At 38.7% G+C, this 16,279-nt stretch overlaps 1 protein-coding gene across 1 annotated transcript; it reads right to left on the minus strand.

The window, feature by feature from the left end:
* Positions 1-9,143: 9,143 nt before the first annotated feature.
* Positions 9,144-12,388, minus strand: thoc3 (THO complex 3). The gene is made up of 6 exons (XM_084132957.1): positions 12,169-12,388; positions 11,611-11,767; positions 11,320-11,524; positions 11,078-11,239; positions 10,014-10,114; positions 9,144-9,924 (listed from the first exon to the last, which is right to left on the minus strand). The coding sequence occupies exons 1-6, from the start codon at positions 12,346-12,348 to the stop codon at positions 9,761-9,763; spliced, it is 969 nt and encodes a 322-aa protein (XP_083989083.1). The 5' UTR covers positions 12,349-12,388; the 3' UTR covers positions 9,144-9,760.
* Between the last annotated feature and the right edge of the window lie 3,891 nt (positions 12,389-16,279).

Raw genomic sequence — 16,279 nt, forward strand, 5'->3', positions numbered from 1 at the left:
ACATTACCTCTATGAACTTGTTCCACTTATATTGTTCGATAGACATTTGATATTTTGGGTAACACTTTATTTTACAGTGTCCTTGTTACACGTTACATGTAGTTACTATAGTAATAACTATAAATGATGCATAATTACATGCAAGTAACCCTTAACCAAACCTGGTAGCACTTTATTTTACAGTCGTGTTCCGCATGGACATACTATGTACTTATTATAGTAATTGTAATAACTGGTTAATAACTAGGTAATAGCCCTGAACTTACCCTTAAACCTAACCTAAACCCATGTAGTTACCTTGTATTGCCCACTACTTTCTTGGGTAAGTACACATAAGTGCACAAACTGTAAAATAAAGTGCAAACCCTAATTCTATAGTGAGTACATGTAGTTACCTAATATTACTCAGTACTTAGATGTAATTACATTGTAACAAGGACACGGAAATAAAGTTTAGCCATTTTGTTATCCAACGCAACGAAATTTGTACATTGATTGCGGCTCACGTGTTCAAATACTTTTTGAGGTCACAGTATAGTTGGTTGATTCCCCACTGAATCAAAACACTTTATAGGTTTCAATTCCCACTTTATTAATACTTCCATCTTTCCGTATGTATCACAGTCATATTTGGAATTTTAATTTATGTAATTTTTATTACATGAACATTACATAATAAACTGGGCAAAAGGGCTGACTGTGTTGGTGATTCTGTAATCTTTAAGACGCTATCAGTCTGTAGATGTCCAGCAGTAGAAATATGATAATAATATAGATTTGAAATAATTTTAATGATGAGATCTGAAGCACATTATATTATACCTGATCTCTTTTCATTCTCTTAAATACTGAGATATCGTCAGTGCTCCTATTGTTGTTTTTTAACGTATTCATTTTTTTAATATAATTTATTCCTGGGATGCTCAGCAACATTGTTAATGAATATATAATAGGCTATATAAAAGCACACTAAATTGTGCTTATGATTGATAAATGCAGAACTGTTAAATCCAGAAATCTATCATTGAGATTTCAGTGAACTGCATCAGAAACAGATAGCATGTTCCGTAGCTTAGCGATGTTTCTGAGGTGGAAGAAGGCTTTTTTTTTGTAACATATGAAGTATGATTTTTTTGAAAAACAAGTTTCTGTCATGTGTAACACCCAGGTCTTTAACTGTAGAGAATGAAATAACAGTACATCCTTCTAAATGCAAATTGTATTCTAAGGGATTCTGTGTACAAGTTTTTGGTCCAGTAAGTAATACCTCAGTCTTATCCAAATTTAATAGAAGAAAATGACTGGTCGTCCAATTTTTTATATCTTTAACACACTCTTGAGACTTGGATAATTTAGAGTATCATCGGCATAACAGTGGAAACTAAATTAATGTTTTCTTTTAATATTACCAAGTGGCAGCATTGAAAATAGCATTTTCCTAAAATGCTAAGAGGGCCTAACACAGATCCTTGCGGCACTCCATAATTTACTGATGTTATCTTAGATTTTTCCACGTTTAAATAGACAAAATGGTAACTGTCTGATAGGCACATCTAAACTACCTTAATGCCTGTCCCTGAGTATTTCCACCACATACCTTTCATTTGGGTTGGATTAAACATTTGCACGCTTTAATTTACTTCAAGAATGGAGTGATACAAGATATTTGTTTTCATTCTTTGCCTGCAAATGCATGATACTCTTTAACGTTGACGCTTTTTACTTCAGCACTGTCCATTCCATGTATGTGCATAAATAAAAAAAGAATTTGGATTTATCACTGCAAAAATTAAATTAAATACATTTATTTACTGTGACTTTAACATACTGCAAAATCTTCAACACTGTCAGCTGGAGAACTGTCAATCTGCAGGCCATGGTCGTAAAAAAATATTAATCATTTTGTACATATAAGGTACTGAATTTTAGAAACACTTAGGCCTAATCAGTACATAAACATGACATATACCATTTATATAGATTTTGACATGCATGTTTTCACATTGTGCCATAATTTTGTGGCTGTTTGGGGTGAATTAATGAAAGCACTATTCAACTGAGCTAGTTTCTGTTGTCAGCAACTTGAATGAATTTGTAACAGTTAATTTCAGCTTCTTAAACATCTGTAAATTACTGGTATATATATGATGTAGTAAAACAGATATATATCCTCTTGCTGTGTGTTTGAGGCTTTGATTTCTAAAACAATCAGGGAACGAGGGTTACATACGTAACCGAGACGTTCCCTTTCAGTCGCTCACGTTCGACGTAGTCGACGTGTCGACTGATTGGGATCCCTATTAAAACAGCACTAGTGCTGCCACCTTCCAGTGCCTAGACAAAAGTCTCCTGAACCTCCCGCATTATTGAGGTGGAGATAGGACAGGGCTTAGGCCAGGGAAGTCACTGCTGTTCCACAAGACCACTGGGAAAGCGTTAACCTTTCATTGGAAGGAATACGCTGCGGAAGCCACATCCTGCCTGTAGGGAGGTAACATGTGGGGAATAACACATATGGACTAGGCGATTTACCGGGCAGTACAACATATGGAATGTCACTGAGGTGGCTCCAGCCTATAACGGGGGAGACGCAACCGGTCAGTAACGGGAGAGCAGGCTCTGCCAAGGGAAGACACGGGCTCGCCGCAGGGAGCCGTACCGTGGAAGAATACACATATGGGATCGTACAATGAAGTACGGGCTGTAGAAGCCGGTCTTCATATTGGCTGGAGGGACCGGCTCAATCACATCCTTCGCCAGCGCCAGTAGGAGTGCGATGACCGCGCACATGACAGACGCACATTCGCTGAACACCGAAGTGTAACGAATAGTGCTGAACATGGGCGGAGGCCTGGGTGGAGGCTGCTGCGGTGGCCCAGCGGGAGCAGAGGCGGCGGCAGACGGATGCCCTCAGTGACGTGCAGGCGGAGGATCTGCCTCAGGCGGACGGGTGGAGGCAGCAGCGGGCCGCGGGGGCAGGATGTGCCGGATGGCCTCCGTCTGCTTCTGGGCAGCAGAGAACTGTTGGGTGAAGTTCTCCACCGCATCGCCGAATAACCCAACCTGTGATATGGGGGAGTCCAGGAATCTAACCTTGTCCGCATCCCTCATGTCTGCCAGGTTGAGCCAGAGATGGCGCTCCTGGACCACTAAGGTGGACATCGCCAGACCGATCACGCGAGCTGCAACCTTCGTGCCCCGGAGGCTGAGGTCGGTTGCAGTGCGGAGCTCACCCATGAGCTCACGGTCTGGGCTACCCTTGTGCATGTTCATGAGTGCTTGGGACTGGTGGACCTGAAGCAGCGCCATGGCATGCAGAGAGGAGGCGGCTTGCCCACAGGCTTTGTAAGCCTTGCCCGTAAGGACGGACGAGAACTTACAGGCCTTAGGGGAGGAACTACTTAGGCGGTTTCTGGCAGAGAAAGGTGCCGTCCACAACCTAGTAAGCTCCTCATGCACTTCAGGGAAGAAAGGTACTGGGGCAGCGGGCTTAGAACCAACCCGGCCCTTCCCGAGAAACCAATCATCCAACCGAAACGGTTCGGGACACGGTGGAGGATTCCAGACGAGCCCTACCGCCTCGGCAGCCCTTTTCAGCATAGCTGCCATCTCTGGATATGGCTTGGGCAGCGCTGGTCTCCCAGAGGGAGGCAACGCAGCCAAGTCGTCATCTCCAGAGCCCAACTCATCCTCCGATGCTGCGATGGACATCCTGTCCTCTGGAGGTGCCCCAAACGAAACGGCTGGTCGGTCCACTACAGAGGGACCAGCGCGCTCATCAGGGAGCTCCACCGACTGCAGTGCGAAGGAGGAGTGAGGGACCCACGGGGCTTTGCTGGGCGGGGTACCCCTCACTGTGATCCTCAGATCACCCAACTCACGCGGCACTCCAGCCTTCTTCTGGGAAGTTGGCCCAGAAGAAACACGAGTGGGGCATGGGAATGGGGACTCTACCTTCGCGGACGAAGGCGCGTCTCGATCTCAGCACCGCAATGGTCATGTTCCCGCAGTGAGAACATGACTCATCCACAAAAGCTGCTTCAGCGTGCTTTAAGCCAAAATACGTGACACAGCTATTGTGACCGTCAGAGGGGGACAGAGCCCTACCACACCCAGAAACGCACGGATGGAATGGCATCTTGAAAAAGACGCAAACACAACCGTGTTGCTCTTTTAGGAAATGGGACCCTCACCAGTGCCGGAGCACACAGGGGAATAACCGCGGCTGTGCAGTGAAGCACTCACTACTTCCGCCCTCAACCGGCCATCAACAAACACTCTTATAAATGAAACAGTTGAGAGCTTCAGTAGCTTGCGATCACCGCTGCATCTCGCTGTAGAAACACCAGCACTGGGAGAGTCTTCCAGAAGAACACAGACACACTCGCTCGTTGTAAAACAACAACACGCTCCAGAGACATCGACACCGATCGTAACTCGTAACAGCGAAAGACAAGTGGTGCGTGCATCCACTTCCGTATTTATACCCGCGCTGCGGGGCGGGGCGTGTAATGCAATTCACGCACGCCAATGTGCATTGGCTCATTTTAACAATACTCGAAGATGACAGGCTCCCTAAGCGTGATCCCAATCAGTCGACACTACGACTATGTCGAACGTGAGTGACTGAAAGGGAACTTTAGCTTAGTCAACTGTTTACTGCATCAGAATAAACAACTATATTAACCTCAGATTAAACCGCACTGCAAAATTTCAGCTTCATCTGGTCAGAAAAATATGTTTGATTATGATACATTTCTTAAAACTGCAATGGAGAAAAACAAAAGTGTGCCACAGACATCAAAAAATCCCTATGTTTCTGTTCATCCTGAGGCACAATACTGGATGATATTTATAGTTAATAAAATAATACTTCCAAACGGAACAGGTTTGGAACAAGTGGTCGTGTAAGCTGTCAGCATCAAGCAATACCATTTATTTTCATTATTTTCATGCATAGTAAGTTTGCTTTACTGTGTAACAGACTTAAATCTTGTTTCGACCGCCTGTCATCACATAAATGCCTGTCATATGTGAATGATAAAGTTGAAAGGCTATCAGAAAAAAAAAAAGTTTGTTGAGAAGCATTCAATCATCTGAGGTTTTGATCCACGGTACGAGTATGGAGAATATATAGAATGAGTTTCTTATTGCATGTTTTGTAATAAACATCTGTCAAACCAAATAAATGTAAATCTGTTACATTAATAAACCAAAATTAATTTTTGGAAATGGCAAATAAAAATGCTTTATAAAAATGTTTTAATGTTTTTGTGAATTTAAATAAAGAGCTAACAAGACTATAGTCTGTCTAGCACACAAAAAAGGGAGTGCTAGAGGATGGATGTCTCATATCTTTGTCTTAAAACTCCCACTGATTTCCTGAAATGTATTAGGCAAGGTTATGACTGAATTTCATGAGCAAATGCTGACGTGGGACTTGCTCACCGAAACCCACTCACGTTTATATATATATCATGCTCATATGAGACTGTCAGAATCTGATGACAAGTTTTGTGTTTGTTACTTCATATGATTGTCCCTATTGGATTTAGAAAGTAATTAGTAATAAGTAATGTAATGTACTCTAATTAGTACAGTAATATAATTGCATTGTTGAAGATGTAATTAGTAGCTAGTAATTCATTATTTTTGGGGGAATAACTTACCCAACACTGGTCAGGCTTGCTAACTAGTTAAACTTTGCACATATTTAAAAGAAACAAGAAACATCCTGATATTAAGAAATGTAGTTCAATCTGAATATTTGAGCAGAAATAGTGCAGGAAAGTGTCTAAGCATAAAATATTGCACCTGCATGTAAATTGCAAATTTTATTCATTCAAAAGCTGTAAAAAAAAAAAAAAAAAAAAAAAAGAGAGCCTGAATTGTTGAACAGCAAAGGTTGCTGAATGCTAATAAATTGCATGTCAAAAATGTTTTGTTTCACATCAAGCCCCATAAATTACTGGAGCAAAGACTGAAAGACAAATTGGAAGAGCAACGAAAGCCAATAATATGGCTGGTGAAGAAACTAATCCATTAAGACCTGAGGGACCGAGAGAGTCTCATAAGGGACCTGGAAGCTCTATCTATTGAAATGGAAATTAGGGGAGATACGAAAATGTGTCGTGTCATTTTAGCAGAGAAAAGCAGAAAGCATTTCACTTCTGCCTCTTCATTTGTGTGTTGGTGTGCATTCTGCATGTGTTTAACCAATGGTGTTTAATGGCATATGACAACGTGAACACAATTCCATTGTTACCTGAAGCATAGAAAAATAGTAGTTAAAAGAAACATTAGGCTTTATGCATCTTGGCCAATACTTACTATAGATCATAAACACAATAAAACTATATGATCAATATCAATAAACACACACATTAATCATCCTCATGTCAGCAGTCCTGATAAAATGCAGTAAATTTAAGTTATTTTTAGACAGATTCATTCATTTATTTTATCACTGGTAGCTGTTCATTTAACAAGACCATTCTTCAATTCTTAATAAATCTGAGTTCATTTAAATGCAAACACTCTTATCATCTGATTGTATAACCATATTCAAATTACTACTCATTCTTATACAATATGCAAATGTTAAACAATTTTAAAACTAGTACCTACATCAAAAATGTAAATGTTCTTACAAAATTAAGCAGATTACTAGATGTTCTGCAACATCGTCCTTACTTGAGGAAAACATGAACCAAACATCTTTAGTCATATTAAAGATAGGTTATGTAGGCCTAGAATTGATCAGAGAAGCTCATCTAAATAACTGTTAAATAAATGTATGTCCAAAAAGGATTCTCTAGTTTAGAACCCCATAAATTAAATGTTCAATCAATGTTTATTATTTAATTTCTGTAAACTGAACTCATTGTAAACTGCTAAAATTGTATGCTTGGACAGTGCTAAAATGTATAAAATTCTTTAACAACACTTTTATGTTCTTGCTACCTACTGGGTAATGTTGTTTTTTTGTTTTTTTTTTGTAATTGAACATGATAAACATATATCAATAATGGTATTCATCAGTCCAAATAAATGAATAATAAAGCAAGGCACACCAATAAAATTGGGGAGAAAAATAAAAAAGTAAACAAATGAAAAAGAGGGGTTGTCATTCATCTTACAGAAAATTCAAGTCTCTTATAATTCCAGCAAATGTTCAGGCCTGTTTATCTAAGAAAGAAATGAGAAATAATTACAAACAAAATATTTTTTTAATTACGAGAAATAACGTATTTCAAGTAATAAGAAATAATAACATACTCTTACAATTATGGATTAAGATTTTCCCCATTAAAAAAAATCAACATTACATTAATGTCATCCAACAACTTTCAATATAGGCTTCAACATGTTTTCTATAAAATGTAAGCAGTGATTGGACCTTTGTTTCCAACCAGTAACGTATCTTCCTAGAGATTATTCGAGCACATAAACGCAAAGATGATCCGTCTATGTCTACAGAACAAACAAAAATTGTTTTGGTCAAACAGTAAATCTTAAAAGTCTTAAAAAATTCATTTGAAGGGTGCATACCATTAAATATTTTGTAACTTTAAAAGCCACTGGAAAATAAAGGATTCAAAATGTTTGTGCAGTTGGCTTATACTGCCGTAATGATGTTATTTGAATATTGGCACTCAGTGTTGCTCATCCAATCAAATTCAAAGACCAGAACTAACACTTCAGTTTAGGGAACACTATTATTCACTATTAACTAGTTTCTTATTAGCATGCATACTATTGGTTGTTCATTTGTACTTATAAAGCACATTAATGCCTTATTCTGCATGACCACTTTCCTAAACCTACCTTACTTAGCCTACTATCAATAATAATAATAATAATTAGGACTTCATTGAGGGAAGACTCCAATAGCAAATAATGAATGTGTTCCCTAATCTAAATCATGTTACCAAAATAATGACCAACTCCCAGATAAAGATTTAAATCCTCAACCATAAACAAGAGGATGCAAATAATGGTGATGGGCCAAAGCCTGGAAACTGGACATCACAAGGGAAATGACCTCTGCTAAATGAAATAAAATATAATTAAGCATCAATCGAAGGACGCCTGTAGAAAGTGAGCCACCCTGGAGCCGGCTGAGGTGAGTCACCAGAGAAGGGTGAGGACAGCTGCCACCAGCCAGACTAGAGGCTCCTTAAGTGGGCAGGGAGGACGAGCGTGCTGAGTAAGTCTGTCACAACGGACAAAGATAAATGATGAGGGGGGGGGGGGGGGATGGTGGGGGGGGGGGGGGGAGATGGTGGGGGGGGTGTTCCTAATCTCCCTGACAAACTATTCCCTGCTGACTGGACACTGCTCCAAGTCTACAGACTAATGTTTTGCTCCATGGTGGCCCTCCACCAAACTGCGTAGAACGGGATTTCACCAAGCATGTTGATCCTGGAACAACATTTCAATCAACCAATCAGATTTGAGGGATAGGTTCAAAGTTAATGCAAAGTTTAGGTTTACAATCAGGGTTAGATGCTTCAACATAATCTTATACAAGTATCATTTCCCTCTGATTTTAGAGAAACATTATAGGTTGTTAGGTTTAGGGGCATAGGTATATGGTTAGGAGGACTATATTTTTGGACAGGAATGTTGTTCCAGGATCAACAAAAGATGTTGTTAAAGGTTAAAGGCTGCATCCGAAATTGCATACTTCCATAGTAGTAGGTGAAAAACAGTATGTGACAAAAGAACACTGTAAAAAATGATATGATCAATAAGTTATGACAGCATGTTTTTACATTGCTTTAACTCACCAAAATAAGTTAACAATTTTCAGGCCCTAGTTTAGGAGACTAGGCAAAAAGTACTGGGATGACTTCCTACTTCTGGCGAGATTCTGAAGTGTCAGACACAGGCTTAATATTTAACTTGCCATTATGATATCACGGCACATACAATATTACAGCATTCTGCTAGAACTTTATAGCCTACGATTCTGATAAACTCAGGATGCTCTTCTAATAATTCCTAATAATCCAATACCGTTTCTTCATATAATTAATAAGTAAATAAATATAGCTTGTGCACAATTCATAATTGAATTGACAAGCAAAGGTTTGACAAGCAAAAAACATTTTTCCATTTCAGTTTTTTTTTTTTTTCTTCCTCTCACATTAAGATATCGTGCTTCATATTTTCCAGCGAAGGCTTTTGTTTCATAAAATCATAAACACACCAAACATGAAACAATTTTCATTAAAAAATACAATAAGTTTATTTCAGTAAAAAAAAAAAGCCTGTATTGGACAGTATTGCCATGCCTTGCCTCTTTGAGCTTATGTTGCCCTCTGCTGGTCATTTCTAAAACTGGAGGTACGAGATGTGCATTTGAACAAAAGAATGTCAAGATTCCTAAAGGAAAAAAATCCATAACTGTTTCCCCCAAAATGGTCAATCATGGAAACAACAACATGTGCTTCAAGTCAAATGATTTTCAAGTCCTCTACACAGACTTGATAAAATGGATTTTTTGGAAAAAATGTTATGTTCTGAAGATGAGCTGCAGGCAGTAGTTATTTATACTTGTAATTATAGAGCTTGATCATTCAGGAACTCATCAAGTAATATGAGAGCAGAACATCACAATATCTTTGTTCTATTTACAGCTTTTGCTTCAAAATAAGTTGGAATCTAATACAAAGTAAGTCAATCAAACGAACTATTCATTAAACCTCAAATGAGGCCTGAAGAAAAAACAACAACAACCTAAAAACACTGGTTCTTAAGAGTCATTGGGAAGTCCAAAGAGCTTGACGGTCCCTGCCTCTCGGTTGCTGTCGTATTTGCCCTCTTTATCGTCGCAGGCGTACGCCAGCAGGGGTCTCTTTGGATGCCACGCTACAGTGAAGGTTGGAGACTCGCACTGAATCTCCCAGAGTTTCTCACCTACAGCAATAACACACAACAACAAACATGAAGAAGTTGGTAAAACACAATTCAAGCTTTCATGATCATTTCAAAATGTATCTGCTCACCTGTCTCTACTTCAGCGATGTCAATGAAATGGTCCTCAGAGGCTGACGCCAGCATTTTACCATCATGACTGAAACTGAGCGTCCGCACAGGCCAGTCTAGCCTATGGGATTCAGAATGAAAATATGACTTTATATGATATGATATGATATGATATGATATAAGAAAACAAATTACAATGTGCTTGCCTGCTGATAAATAAAATTCAATACAGCTTAGTATTGTGATATTTTTCATGGGGATATTGTAGCGAGAAACAATACATAATTTTACCGTAAGCACTGTGCAGGAAATAATAATAATAATAATAATAATAATAATAAGTTTAATAATTGTTCTTTGTAAAACCGCTTCTAACAATATGTATTGTAAAAACAAATATACAGAATTGAGTTTGCAAATATTATTATTTGATTGTAATTTCTATTAAAAATATGTCTAAAATACTAGGAGGGACAATTGAACATGGACATGGATATGAAGATGTGAAATGAACAGATTGAGAACTATCTTATTAGATAAAACATGTCGACAAAAGTATTCTTTTGGGAACATTTGTATTTGAAAAAAGGTAATAAATCACAATATATTTTATTACAAGATTAAATGCATTAAATCATTTACATGTTTCAGTTTCTAATTGTTAATTGGTAACCATAATAAAGTAAATACACCATAACATCAGCCCAGTGTTATTTTAGTATTATTTATATAATAAACTGTATATTATTTATATACAATATTTAATAATTATTTGAATCAGCTTTTATTTAAAAATTTTCTGTTTTCATTTCCATTTTAAGTAATTTTGTTATAGGCAGTTGTGTTAGTTTTGCATTATATTTCTATTTAGATTTCATATATTTTTCATGTTTATGAACTGTTTTTAATAGTTTTAGTTAACAGTTGACTGCATCAACTGACCTGGAGGAATGAGATACTAAGTCAAAATTCTGGGGGGGGGAAAAAGTGAAAATTCTGAGATAAAAAGTCACAATTATGACAGTCAAAATTATGATAAACAGTCAAATTTATGAGAAAAAAATCTAAATTCTGATCAGCTGACCTGGAGAAGCAGCGGACACACACCAGCTCCTCCACATCCCACAGGCTGACCAAGGCATCTGCACTTCCGGTGGCAAAATACTTGCCAGTGGGATCAAATTTAATGCAGATGCAGTTGGACGGATGGGCATTAATTGACTGTATGAGCTTGAGTTCAGGGTAACTGAAAAAGAGAGAGAAACATGACGTTTGATTTCCCATTAGTGCAATACAGCCTATTAGTAAAACTACAGATAAACATACCTTAATATATTGATACAGCCATTGCCGTTGGTCAGGAAGAACATGTCGTTGTCATTATTCCAGGAGATCTCATTGACCTCAAACTTGAACTGTTCCTCACCACGAGGACGGTGTGTCTTGGCATCGATGAAAGTCACAACATCATCCTTGTTGCCTACAGCAATTGTCTGACCATCAGGACTCCAACATATGTTGATATTCTCCCCTGAAAGTTGTCAGACAATATCTCACAGATTAATAAATATCTCATGAGAACAAAATATGTGACCGAGATGAGGCTTAGAGGTTCACCTTTCGTGCTGACTGTGGCCATGCATTTGGTGGTCCGTACGTCCCAGATGCGGATGGTCTTGTCTCCGGATGCAGTGACGAACAGATCAGGGTTTGTGGGATGCCAGCACAGCTGATCCACACTGTCTCCATGTCCTCTGTAATTGTTTTCCTTCACCTGATACATGGAATAATTCATGGGTGAGCAAGTTCATGTTTAATCAAATAAATTGCCATCGTAAACAACACAGCTAACCTAAATGCTACCTAAATTAAAGTAGATACCGTTGTCACGTGGTATTTCTTAAAGAAATAATTCAGCAGAAAATGAAAGTTCTGTCATCATTTACTCACCCTCGTGTCGTTCCAAACCATTAAGAATTTTCATTTTTGGGTGAACTATCCCTTTAAAAAAGGCTAATCAAAATAACAGAAATGATGGAGATCGATCATGGATTTGAGAACTGTTCAAGAACTGCTGAAACGTCGTTTAGATACCAATAATAACTATAATCAACATGTATGAGTCACTTGTATAATTCAGGGTGCATTTCAGATGATGGAGATGATAAACCTCACCAGTCGATCTTTTTCCAGGACAAACACGCTGGCGGTTTTGTCAAATGATCCGGACGCCAGACGTTTCCCATCACAGCTCCAGGCAACCGAATGCACTTTAGCACTGTGAGCCGGGAACTCTCTGCTTTTATTGTTATTCCTGAAAACCTCCTGCATCTCCTGATAGTATGAGGACGCCATGCTAGCTTGTTATTCGCCGTGTATTTAAGCTCAATCTTTAGTTACTTACTGCCACCTAGTGCACGGGAGTGACATGACATAAATAATGTCAAAATCCTCCACATAAGAAAAATAAAACAAGCTTTGCTAACTCATAACTATGATGATCAAAAGTCATATGATGCCGATTCTGAATCAACATACACAACTGCCAAATGTTCTATATATGTTAATCATTATGATCACAACTTGTAATAATTGCTGTAATAAGCTGTTTCTGCCTAAAATGAATACATGTTAGCTAACTGCATGGTTTGTATTATCTTAGAACTCTAACATGTGGACATTATTTTGACAGTCAGCTCTGATAACAGATCACTCTAAATTGTAATGTGGACACATGCATTTTCTGTGAAGCTGCTTTGAAACAATATGTATTGTGAAAAGCCCTATACAAATAAATGTTAAAGGCACAATATGGAACTTTTTTGCTTTAAAAATAGCAAAAATCACTATATCTATGTTATATATTTTTTTTAGTTGTGTACTTACATTATCCCGACTGTTTCCAACAACTTTCAAACCAGGAGAAATTTGTAATTTAATTCGAGAAACGTCCAGTATCTTTATTTCCGTTTTGTCGCCGCCAATGCCGTCATATCCGCGTTGTCCCTGGTTTCCGCTCGTGCTGCCATGGCAACCCAGGCGGTCAGGGTTTCATATTATTTTGAAGGTACCCCCGGGAGGCGATATTTTTTTTCCCAGGATGGTTGGGGAAGACTCATGAATATTCATTAGGGAAGTCATCCCTGATTGGTCTGATGACCTACTCTAACCCCGCCCCTAAACCTACCCGTCACTGGGGTCTATGTGATGACCTACCCCAACCCCGCCCCTAAACCTACCCGTCACTGGGGTTAAGACCAATCAGGGATGACTTCCCTAATGAATATTCATGAGTCTTCCCCTACCATCCTGGGAAAAAAAATATCGCCCCCGGGAGCCGCCATTGGCTAACAAGCCTTCACCTGCTGTTAGCATCCCATTGACTCCCATTCATTTTCGCGTCACTTTGACAGCGAATAACTTTACATCTGAGGCGTTTAAAGACTCCATTTGTCCATTGTTTATTTCTAAAGAAACACGACAATGTATAAAAGGCTCCATTACCTTGTATCTTACGTTATGGCCCCGTAGAAGCAGTTTTTGTAAAAGTAGGCTAACGATTGCGTCATAACCACGCGACTCTCTGGAAATTACCGTAGAGACAGGAAGAGAAGCTCGCAATCAATCGGGGGGACGTGGAGGCATAAAGTCCGATAAAGTAAAGGGAGAAGCCCATAGAGAGTCATGACGTTGCTCCTGCTCCTAGCTCATGGACAGCTCCTACTCACACTCTCCGTCTCTGCGAGATTCGGAAGGGAATGGTTCCGATTTCGCTTGGCACGGCTACTAGAAAACTTACAACTGTCAGGCAGGCTGCTCACGTCACATCCACGTCGTCAAGCTCAGTTTGAGTCTGCGCAGTACGCTCGGCAATCAGGAAGTGACTCCTTCTAATGTGCTTCAACTTCTCTCCGTTGAAACCTATGGGGTCGCTGTGTCCAGTTTATATACTGTCTATGTGGCAACCAGAGCTATGAACCAGAGCCGCCTGATAGTAACCATAGTAACCAAAAGCGACTGACGCGGACAACTTTGTAGTTCGCAATGTCTATTTGCACGCTGTTGTTGTTTCGTTCAAACATTGTGGACCATGGCAAGCAGACTTTGGATAAAAAAAGGAGAACTAAAACGAGAATCAATATCAGCGGTGTTTTCGAGATGCCGAGAGCTCCCATAGACAGTAACGTTACATAAACGAGAGCTCCACGTCCGAGACTTCGACCGCTCCTACATGTAGCTACTTTATTAAACAGGTGAGCACATTTACATAAAACTAATCAATGTTTTATAGTTCAACAATGATAAAATGTCAGAATATGATCTGTATGTTATTCTAATGTTGATCTAGTTTACTGCTAGTCTCATACAGACAGACTAACACATAAGTTACATTTCAACAAATGCAGTTTAGTGTGCTAGTGTAATGTTAGACCAAGTGAAACAGCGCTGCGTTACCTCACAAGTTTAATTTGTCTAATAAACTGACCTGTGAGTAGTAATTCTGCGTGTAGTTCGGTAGAATGAAATGTCCATATTCCTTTTATATCCGCGGGACTCGCGTCGCGTGTGGAGCTGATAGCTGTCTCTTAGCAATCCCGAACTGCTTCATATCACAGTCATGATAAAAACATGGATGTATTCACTCATCCATAAACATTATTAGATCTGTCGGCTTGACGTTGACGACAAGACCCATAATTCTTAGCAAATGTTGCGTCATCAATCTACGCCTTTGTTATTGTAAATAGGTTAGCGACCCCTAGTGGCGAAAAATGCCATACTGTACGTTTAATAGAAATGTGAATTGAACATAAACGTGGAAATTATGAGATACTACATAATAAATATGGCAAAATTCAAAATTATGACATAAAAAGTCATAATTATGACATACTAAGATATTATTATGAGGAAAAAGTGGACATTATGACAAATTTTAATTATGAATTATGTAATTAAAAAAGCCTGACCAACATAATTTTGTTACAATACAATACTGTTGTGATCTGTTTGCTATTTTTTCCATAGTGTGATTTTTGGTCAAATGTATTAAAACTAACCAGCTAGGATCAGTCTGACCCACAAATATCATAAGTATTAATTATAATGATATATTTAACTCACAGTCGCTACAATTAAAAAAAAAAAAAAATTTGTAGATAATAACAAGTGCGATTTCAATTATATTTTGACCACTGAACTAAGAAATTTTCAGTTTTCCTTTGCATTTTTCATGTACAGACGACAACATTGTCAAAACGATCCCCGTTCACACGGATCCGCGAAAAGACTAAAAACGCTGTATTATTCATGCCAGGCCAGTAGTTGGCGATGTAACTAAGACTTTGTAAAGAAACACTTACGTGGCTGAACACGCAAAACGCATGCACATGACGTCACAGTTTTCACAAATTCGTTTTTGTAGTTTACACAAAGACGATAATGGTATCGTATCGCTCTCAAAAACGTGCACCTTGAATCCCATTTTCAAAGGTTTGTGTTTTCAGGCCCCAAAACGCAGTTGTCGTGTAAATGAATGGCCAAAACGCATAACGAGTTTTCTGTTTTTGTGTAAACGGTCCCTAGATGATTGTTTGCTCCTTACAGTTGCTGGTTTGAGTGGAATTTGAGTTAAAGGAACCGTATGTAAGAAATGTATTTCAATTAATCATAAAATGGCCCTGATATGTCACTAGACATTAAGAAATCATGTTCATTTCAAATACTTATATCACTGACAACAGTAGTCCGGCCAGGATATTGTCATTTAAAAGTGAAGTTGCAGCCCTCAACTGATGTTGATGTTGTCATGTTGTGTTTTGGCCTGATGCTCCACCCTCCACCTATCTACCAATCACGAAGTCAGTAGTGTTTCGGCATCCGGGTTGCCAGCTCTATACACCGCTCTACAGTAATTTGAAAGTGATTGCAGTACCAGTTTTGGCCACAATCTTACATACGGTTCCTTTAAAATTCTTTTAGGGGTTTTGCGTAATGAAAATGTGTAATAATCACTAAATGATCACTAAACTTTTGCAATTTCTTTCAAACTACGCAACCCGGAAAAGTTCATATAGTGTGTTGTCTCCTTTTCTTCTCTGCCAATTCCCTCCACTATTTGTCCAGGATCTGTTTCTTACAGGCAGATCCAGTTGCATTACCTGCTAATGCCTTCATGTATATTTCATTGCACTCTTAGTAATGTTTTGCACTTTCTTTTGTTACAATGAACGCACAACTCCCTTTTAGTATACAAACCACTTAGAGAATCTATAGAGACCAACTA

This window comes from Abramis brama (assembly GCF_963993115.1).
Source record: "Abramis brama genome assembly, chromosome: 13".
Taxonomy (NCBI): Eukaryota; Metazoa; Chordata; class Actinopteri; order Cypriniformes; family Leuciscidae; genus Abramis; species Abramis brama.